This window comes from Populus nigra, chromosome 3 (genome assembly GCF_951802175.1).
Source record: "Populus nigra chromosome 3, ddPopNigr1.1, whole genome shotgun sequence".
NCBI classification, from domain to species: Eukaryota; Viridiplantae; Streptophyta; class Magnoliopsida; order Malpighiales; family Salicaceae; genus Populus; species Populus nigra.
This window is the reverse complement of record NC_084854.1, coordinates 1536907-1546558: the sequence shown is the minus strand read 5'-3', so window position 1 is coordinate 1546558 and position 9652 is coordinate 1536907. Positions and strand designations below refer to the sequence as shown.

The 9652-nt window shown below is 35.8% G+C and overlaps 2 protein-coding genes across 2 annotated transcripts; both read left to right on the top strand.

The window, feature by feature from the left end:
- Nucleotides 1-525: 525 nt before the first annotated feature.
- LOC133688222 (class V chitinase CHIT5a-like) lies at nucleotides 526-2604 on the top strand. The gene is made up of 2 exons (XM_062107639.1): nucleotides 526-2002; nucleotides 2432-2604. Exons 1-2 carry the CDS (start codon nucleotides 526-528, stop codon nucleotides 2452-2454), a joined length of 1500 nt encoding a protein of 499 aa, XP_061963623.1. The 3' UTR covers nucleotides 2455-2604.
- A 2426-nt stretch (nucleotides 2605-5030) lies between these two features.
- LOC133689186 (MDIS1-interacting receptor like kinase 2-like) lies at nucleotides 5031-8696 on the top strand. The gene is made up of 2 exons (XM_062108966.1): nucleotides 5031-7546; nucleotides 8101-8696. The coding sequence occupies exons 1-2, from the start codon at nucleotides 5047-5049 to the stop codon at nucleotides 8487-8489; spliced, it is 2889 nt and encodes a 962-aa protein (XP_061964950.1). The 5' UTR covers nucleotides 5031-5046; the 3' UTR covers nucleotides 8490-8696.
- The last annotated feature ends 956 nt before the right edge of the window (nucleotides 8697-9652 follow it).

Sequence of the window (9652 nt, the reverse complement as noted above, 5' to 3'; positions counted from 1 at the left end):
TAAAATTATAAAAAAAACTCGATTTAATATTTTCTTAAATAAAACGCATTTAAAAACAATTCCCAAACACTGACTTGATATTAGTGGCTGGTCTCCCATTTTTTGAAAGTAAAGACAAGGATGGAAGAATAAAGAAACAATTCTTGTAAGCTATGAGACTCCCTTCTTCATTAACATAGAAGACATCTAAAGACACATGTAGTTTCCCCCTAGCAAGGTTCTTATTTTAGGTTAGATTGGGACTTCCGATGCTTTCTTATGCCTTGTCCGTTCCTACATTTGTCTCCACATGTTTGATCCTCCTGGATTTTGTCTCTCTTTCTTTGGTTTGATGACATATATCCACCAGGAAAATATCAACACAACCCTCCAAATGGATATCCCAACAAGAAATGCAACAATGTGAAATCGTGCTTCGATTTTATCATGGACTGTGTGGTCTTTATATCTATCTCATTCGACATGGATTCGTAGCTCCATGAGATGCCATTCTCTTGATTTCACCTCAATATCATCGATCCCACCATGGCTAGCCCAGAGACTCTGGCCCCATTGATTCTTGCAATCATCTGCTCTATCGTTAGCAGTTGTGAGTCCAGTTTTCCATCAGTACTGTTTCCGTCTCACTCCCCTTCGACTCCACCTTCTTCTTATCCAGCTTATGCTCCCCCGGAGAATGAACCTGTTTCGCCGTCCCCAAGCCCTGCTTATTTTCCACCCGAACCTGTAACCCCTTCCTATCCGGCAGTGCCCGCCACGCCTTCTTATCCTCCCCAGACTGCTCCTCCTATGAAACCCGCCCCTAGTCCTGCTTACTATCTGCCCATCCCTGCCGCACCTTCCTACCCGGTTCCAAGTCCCTCAGCAGTGCCTGCTTATCCGGGAGTACCTGCTTCTCCTCCATTACCTACACCCGCCGCTAGTCCTGTTTCCTACCCCCCAGTTCCTGCATCACCAGAACCATACCCTTCACCACCGCATCATAAAGGAATTAAAGGAGCATATTGGCCTTCGTTTGATGGATTTGAAGCCTCCTCCATTGACACTTCATATTTCACCCACATTTTCTATGCGTTCCTCTTGCCTGACCCCGTGACATTCAAGCTTAATGTCACGCCATTCGACCAACAAAAAATACCCGGCTTCATTCAAAACCTACGTACCCGAAATCCGCCCGTAAAAACCCTACTATCCATGGGGGGTGGGGGGAGCGATGCTATTGCACTCATATTCGCAAAACTATCCGGTGCCCAAGAAACACGAAAAGTTTTCATCGATTCAACCATCGAAGTGGCTCGAACATACGGATTTGATGGTCTGGACCTGGACTGGGAATATCCTGCTAATGATCAGGAAATGATCGACCTTGCTTTGTTAGTTAAAGAATGGCACGAAGCATTGGTCCATGAAGCTAGCGCCAGTGGCAAACCACGTTTGCTACTTACTGCTGCGGTCTATTACTCTTCGCAATTCACTACATATGGTCTGCCCAGATCCTACCCTGCTGATTCTATCAATAAATATGTTGATTGGATCAATCCAATGTGCTATGATTACCATGGTACATGGGAGAATTTCACAGGACCAAATGCAGCATTATATGACCCAAAGAGCAATGTTAGCACAAGTTTTGGCATTGGATCATGGATCCAAGCCGGTGTTTCGCCGAAAAAGCTAGTGATGGGCCTCCCGTTATACGGCCGGACATGGAAGCTCTTGGATCCGAATGTTAATGGAATTGGAGCACGAGCTGTAGGGAAAGGACCTGTAGATGGGATCTTGGATTATTATCAGGTTATTGAATTTAACAAGGAGAACAATGCAATAGTCAATTTTGATGGACAAACTGTGTCCTACTACTCTTATGCTGGCGGCTTCTGGGTTGGGTATGATGACTCCATAACCATTGATTGGAAGGTCCAGTTTGCAAGGTCTCGAGGCTTGGGTGGATACTTTTTCTGGGCTTTGGGCCAGGATAAGGATTGGATTATCTCAAAACAAGGTAAAGATGCCTAATTTTTTAGTTAATTCAATACAAATTATGGTGAAGGAAACTATTAATTCAATTCATGTGTTTTTAAACCGTTTTTAGTTTAATAGTTTTCATCTAATCTATGTTTTTTTTTTTACCAATATTTTTTATTTCAAGAAATAAAAAACTAAAAAAAAAAAGATTAAAAATTTGACGGGAAAATAATGCATTTTATGGAATAAAATACTACTAGATTAAGCATGGTTTTTTTTTTTGGCTAACATTGATCAAAGCACTATCTAATTCTTTTCTGTACCACGTGAAGTAATTAATTTATTTTGACAAATTATATGGATTAAGTTATATTTAACTCAATTATTTTTCTTTTTAATTGAATTTTATTTAGTTATTAAAAAAATAAAAAACTGATTATATTAATTCTTTATTTTTGTTTGGCAGCTTCGAACTCTTGGGATCGCTGAGAAAAGTAGCAGCTTCAAAGACGTGGGAGTGGAAATAACTTTGAAGTTTTAATTAAGCAACCATTTTTTATTTCATTCTGTTCAAATTGAAAGACGTCAATATATATATATATATATAGAAAAGAAAAACGGAGCATCATCAGTCATCAACTCACCAACCATATTTGACTAGTTGATGCTGATCTATTTGTTCTTTTTCTTTAGCTAGTTGTCGGCTTTAAGAATAACATTGACAACGATTGATGATAAAACAAATTATTGAGATAAATAGATTATTGATACGCGTAATTAAAGCTGCATGTTAGAATAAAATATATATATATATATATATATATATATATATTTAGATAGTGCTTATATTTTTTAGTAGAAATGTTTTTTTAAAACTATATAGAATTATAGATTTTCATAAAAAAACAAATTAAATGAATTGAGTTTATATTTTATAGAATATCATACACTTATGAATTAAAGCCCACTAGTTATATCCACTAACACTCCCTCCTATTTAAGGATACTTGTCTTTTTTTTATTAATTTTAAATCATTTTAACATGATTTTTGTTAAATCTTCTTGTGGAATAATAAAACTTAAAACTCTTAAATATTACATGGTCTCACACCCCACGGATCTAGCGAACTTAACTCAAAAATTTTTAATTTCACAACATATTACGCAAGGCCCAAACACACCTCTAGGGGTGATGTTGCACCCGCTCAAACATGAACCCCCTCTCTCAATTCGATATCAAAATGGAAGTTATCCATATTAAAACTATACAATTCATGAAAATCTTAATGTTTTTTAACATAATTTAAGGTCTAAATCTTAATAACTAAGAATGAAGTATATTTCCTTAACCTTAACTATTAGATCGACCCATGACCAATAACACAAACATAGCACCTCAAGGTGTCTCGTCCACACTAAACTTCAAAAGTTATATATTTGATATCATAAAAACTATAAAATAGTGCAGTATAAATTAAAATATCCTAAAATTGAGGATTTCAATAAATAAATTAAAATCCGACTCTTTCATAAATAATCCAAAATGAATTCAAAACATAATTAAAATCATTATGTAGAGTATCTATAAATAACAAATAAAATATAAACTAATGACATTGAGAAACAAATAAAGCATATCAATTCAAAGAAAAAGGAGGAACACAACCAAAAGATCTTGTTACCAAAACTGAACTAAAACTAAAAAATATGAATGGTAGGGTTATTCCAAACACTCTAGAAGATGTAATAACTATAATACATGATAATATACATTTTGAGATATGTTAGTGTTGTTACATAAATCAAGTACAAAACAAAACATATATATCAAATGTATCATATCAAATGGTGTACAAAAATATATGCATGTCAGAATTACATATTATATTACTGACATCTTACTCGTCAACTTTTATATATATATATATATATATATATATATGGGAAGTCAATTTGCACAATATTGACACCCTACTCGTCAACTAGAAAACAGAATACTATATACATATAGGCTAATTACTCTTTGTTAATATGAAATAATTAATTATCTGCTATTAATTTGAAGTTTTTAATAGTGACCTGATAAGGTAATAAGAAATGTTCAATAACATTAATTTACAATGCAAGCATAATCACATCAGAACAAACATAAAAGTTATATATAAATCATGTTTATATCAAACAACAAATTATGAGTATAAAGAAGGACAACAAATCAGTAGACCAATTGGTTAGCCAATAGCAACAATTAAACCAATCAACTAGTTGGTTGAGATTTTTGAAATCCTGACTTCTCAATAAAAAATCTGTATAATCAAAAAATAATAATTATTTTGTTCTTCAATAAACTCATCTGGACATCAACCTAATTTATTTCAGTCCAACTAACATCCTAAATCATAAATTAAAAACTCTTAAATTATTCATATATTAAATCAATAAATTAAACATCACAAAGCACTAAAACATTCCTTTAATCTATCAATTATCAAATCCCTAATAAAAAATAATTAACATATTTTTTTATTTTTTAAAAAATTATTTTTAAAATCAGCAAATCAAAATAATCCAAAACATATAAAAAATATTTTAATAAAAAAAAATTGAATTTTTATAAAATATAGTTTGCACCATTTCAAACGATGCTGTAAGGCGGTCGTAATAGTTGCGTCTTCAACCCTTTTTAAAATTCAAAAGCTTAAGTTAAAAGAGATCTGAATTCTTTGGTATTTTGATAGAAAAGTCATGGTAAGAGAAGGAAAGGAAAAGAAAAGAAAAGAGAGACAACAATGCTCCGCGACCTTTTCTATAAATGTCTAGATTAGTTAAGTTGGTTTTGAACTGAATTTTTGGCTTGGGTCTAATGGGACAAAAGATAAGTCTTACATGTGAATGAAGATCTGCATTTGAAATTTCATGGAAACATCACATGAATGACAGACAAAAGAGTACACCTCTTCAAACAAATGAATTCCCAAAGGAAATTATATACATCCTCCAGCAGCTCCCATATATATACATATGCAGGGAAAATCATAATATATATATATATCCTCCATAAGAAATTAAACCACCAAGGCCATGGCTTCCCAAATCTTGCTTTTATCCATACCTTTGTTGTTTATTTCTGTAATTGCTTATGCTTCCTTCTTTACTTATTTTGCTTGCTCAGCTACTGGAGCTGAAGTAGCAAATGGAAGGAAACAAGCAGAAGCTCTTCTAAAATGGAAAGTCAGTCTTGACAACCAAAGCCAGTCTCTCTTGTCTTCATGGAAAGGAGACAGGCCTTGCAACTGGGTAGGAATCCGTTGCGACACGTCTGGTGTTGTCACCAACATAAGTCTGTCTCATTATAGGTTGAGAGGTACGCTTAATAGTCTCAGATTCTCTTCCTTTCCTAACTTGATTGAGCTTATCCTTCGCAACAACTCGCTCTACGGGTCAGTTCCTTCCCATATAGGTAACCTTTCCAACCTCATCATCCTTGACTTGTCTTTAAATAGCATTTCTGGCAACATACCACCAGAAGTTGGAAAATTGGTATCTCTTTATTTGCTTAGTTTTTCAAAAAACAACCTTAGTGGTGTTCTTCCTACGTCCATAGGAAACTTAAGCAACTTGTCTTTTCTTTACCTTTACGAAAACAAACTCTCTGGTTTCATACCTTGGGAAGTAGGAATGCTTGAACATCTATCTACCCTTCATTTGGCCGATAATAATTTTGAAGGTCCAATCCCTGCTTCCATAGGAAATATGAAATCTCTCACCAGTTTAGATTTGACATCTAATTATCTAACTGGTGCAATACCAACATCTCTAGGCAATTTAAGAAGCTTATCTGCACTTTCCCTTGGGAAGAACAATCTTTCTGGTCCCGTTCCTCCAGAAATGAACAATCTTACACATTTGTCTTTTTTACAAATAGGTTCTAATAGATTGTCTGGAAATCTACCACAAGATGTGTGCCTTGGTGGATTGCTTTCATATTTTGGTGCGATGGACAATTATTTCACGGGACCTATCCCGAAAAGCTTGAAAAATTGCAGCCGTTTGGTGAGACTCAGACTTGAGAGAAACCAACTTAATGGAAACATATCTGAAGCTTTTGGCACACATCCCCATTTGTACTACATCGATTTGAGTGATAATGAATTGCATGGTGAACTTTCATGGAAATGGGAGCAGTTTAACAATCTGACAACTTTCAGAATTTCTGGAAACAAAATATCTGGAGAAATACCAGCTGCTCTTGGAAAGGCAACTCGTCTACAAGCTCTTGACCTTTCATCAAATCAACTAGTTGGGAGAATTCCAAAAGAATTGGGAAATTTAAAGTTGATTAAACTTGAACTCAACGATAACAAACTTTCAGGTGATATTCCATTCGATGTCGCATCGCTATCTGATCTCGAAAGGCTTGGCCTGGCCGCGAACAATTTTAGTGCAACGATTCTTAAACAGCTTAGCAAGTGCTCAAAACTGATATTCTTGAATATGAGCAAGAATAGATTCACAGGGATTATTCCTGCTGAGACGGGGTCTTTACAGTACTCTCTTCAAAGTCTTGATCTCAGTTGGAATTCCCTGATGGGAGATATAGCGCCAGAGCTTGGACAGCTGCAGCGGCTAGAGGTTTTAAACCTCTCCCATAATATGCTGTCTGGTCTCATTCCAACCAGTTTTAGTAAACTGCAAAGCCTCACTAAAGTGGATGTATCCTATAACAAGTTAGAGGGTCCCATCCCAGACATCAAAGCCTTTCGTGAGGCACCATTTGAAGCAATTCGTAACAACACCAACCTGTGTGGCAATGCTACTGGTTTGGAGGCTTGTGCAGCTCTCATGAAAAACAAAACTGTGCACAAGAAGGGCCCCAAAGTTGTCTTTTTTACTGTATTTTCTCTGCTGGGTGGTTTGTTGGGCCTGATGGTAGCTTTTCTTATCTTTTTCCAAAGAAGAAGAAAGCAAAGGTTAATGGAAACACCACAAAGAGATGTTCCCGCGAGATGGTGCCCTGGTGGGGAACTGCGCTACGAGGACATCATTGAGGCTACTGAGGAATTCAACTCCAAATATTGCATTGGTACAGGAGGGTATGGAGTAGTTTACAAAGCTGTACTTCCATCAGAACAAGTCCTTGCCGTGAAGAAGTTTCACCAAACAGCAGAAGTTGAGATGACCACCTTGAAAGCTTTTAGAAGCGAGATTGATGTCTTAATGTGTATACGGCATCGAAATATTGTGAAGCTGTATGGTTTCTGCTCGCATGCCAAACACTCATTTTTGGTATATGAATTTGTGGAAAGGGGAAGTTTAAGAAAGGTATTGAACGACGAGGAACAAGCAGCAAAGATGGATTGGGATAAAAGGATAAACCTTATCAAAGGCGTTGCCAATGCTTTATCCTACATGCACCATGACTGCTCTCCTCCGATTATTCATAGAGACATTTCCAGCAACAATGTTCTTTTGGATTCAGAATATGAGGCTCATGTCTCTGACTTCGGCACAGCTAGGCTCTTAATGCCTGACTCATCCAATTGGACATCATTTGCTGGCACCTTTGGGTACACAGCTCCAGGTACGTAGTTAAGATTCAATATATATCACCTTCTACAATAGGTTAGTTTACTTTCTGAAAATCTTTAACCAATCACTAAGAATATGCATTTATGATTGATTAATCCGAAACTGATCCTAAGGTCGTTATGCTAATTCTGTGACATTATGCTGAAAACGAAATTACTTGAAAACATATGATCAGTTGCAACATGCTCCGCAGGTAAAATATGTTTTCCTTGTCAGCAGATTCTGTTCTTGCCTGCTGACATTGCTTGCATATTGGAAATGCTTCGGTAATCTTTCTAAAGTTCTTTTCTAGATTAGAAATGAAACCCGAAGTATGGCTCTATTCGTAGGTTGTAAATAAAATTGAGTGCACCCTCAGTTTCGCAATTTATATAGCAATTTTGAAGTACTTTTTGATTCATATTAAGTAGATTTCCAGTTAAAATGCCATAACATATACTGGTAGCTGGTTTTTATTTTAGCTTAAACGCAATTAGGAAATGCAATACTGCATATAGGTGCAGTAAATTATTTTTGCAAATATAGCATGACCAGTCTCGTTTGCAGAGCTGGCATACACAATGAAAGTGGATGAAAAATGTGATGTGTATAGCTTTGGAGTTGTAACATTGGAAGTAATGATGGGAAAGCATCCTGGCGATTTCATCTCATCTCTGATGTTATCTGCTTCCACCTCCTCATCATCACCAATCGGTTGCAATACACTCTTGAAGGATGTCTTAGACCAGCGCCTCCCGCCTCCTGAAATCAAACCTGCGAAAGGTATGGCACATGTTGCAAAACTAGCATTTGCTTGCTTGCAGACCGATCCCCATCATCGGCCAACAATGCGACAAGTTTCTACAGAGCTTACAACTCGTTGGCCTCCATTGCCAAAGCTATTCAGCACGATGGAATTGGAAGATATACTGTTTCACAGAAATGTTATTGGCTGAATTTTTACAGTATACCTGGCCGTCTTGTGAAAAACAACTTGTCAAGTCATCGCCAATGGCTCAGCTGGCAATAGCGTCCCCGTCCCCTCAAGAGGAGTTATTGTCTGTGTTAGATATTTCGTCCAAAGCTTCATTTTAGATGAACTTGGTGAATGTCATGAATCTTGTAATTTATTACCTTCATTTGTATCAATGACCTTCCTGCTACATAGTTTTTTTTGGAGAGTAATAAACAATCCAAATGCCAACACAAAGGCCGTACAATATTGATGAACAAATTAAATTTCCACAATATTCAAACCAAACTCGTCCTGAAAGATCAAATAACGTCATTTGTCATGTTGAAATTCCATATTTATTCCTCCGGGTCTATAGAGGGTTTCCCTCTTAAAAAAGAAACAAATAAGCAAGACAAGCTCCTTAAGTGCAGAAGCTATGCGGAAAAGCTTCCAAGCTTGCTTTTGATCATATTGAAGATCTATTGAATTAAGCCTGATATCCTGCAGGGTTTACCTTCAATACTTCAAAGATAAATCAAAGAAGCCATCAAATATTGCACAAATCTTTAAATTACACGTTGCAAAAACATGTCAGGTCTTCACCTACATGTTCTTGCGAAGCACCAAATCTCTTACTCATGAAGATTCAAGTCTTCAAGTATTATTTGGTAAAGAATTTACGGTGTACCCACACACAATTTAATTAATAAAAACAAATATTTTCCACACTTTTATCTTATTATTTTTCAGGCTAACTTGGTTTGCACAAATTAAAGTACAAAGAAAGAAAGAAGATGACTGTTTAATTATGACTGTCCAGATTCAACATGAGCATATCAAACAAACCAATCCATTGAAAGTTGAACATAACATTTAATCCACCGTAGATGGAGCCTGTTAAAAAGGTTGGCTCCTATTTTGGTGCTTCTTTTAATTGTTTTTTACGGTACAAATTTAAATTTTAATCAAATTAGTCTCTGATTTAATTGTTTTTATCAAGCACCTTGAAGTCTCAAGAATATACAAAGAACAAGAAATATCAACACATAAAAAATTACATGCATATAAGATTTTATCAAGCACCATAAAAATTTTCATAGGATTTTTAATAGTACAAGATTTGCAAAATTAAATTCATGGGATCAGCAAAACTTTGGTGTGATT

Excerpts from the sequence above, each read along its gene's own strand:
- LOC133688222 (XM_062107639.1), top strand. The coding sequence starts at position 526 with ATGGCTAGCCCAGAGACTCTGGCCCCATTGATTCTTGCAATCATCTGC. Across the intron at positions 2,003-2,431 it reads TTGGATTATCTCAAAACAAG|CTTCGAACTCTTGGGATCGC; the intron begins GTAAAGATGCCT and ends TTTGTTTGGCAG.
- LOC133689186 (XM_062108966.1), top strand. The coding sequence starts at position 5,047 with ATGGCTTCCCAAATCTTGCTTTTATCCATACCTTTGTTGTTTATTTCT. Across the intron at positions 7,547-8,100 it reads CTTTGGGTACACAGCTCCAG|AGCTGGCATACACAATGAAA; the intron begins GTACGTAGTTAA and ends TCTCGTTTGCAG.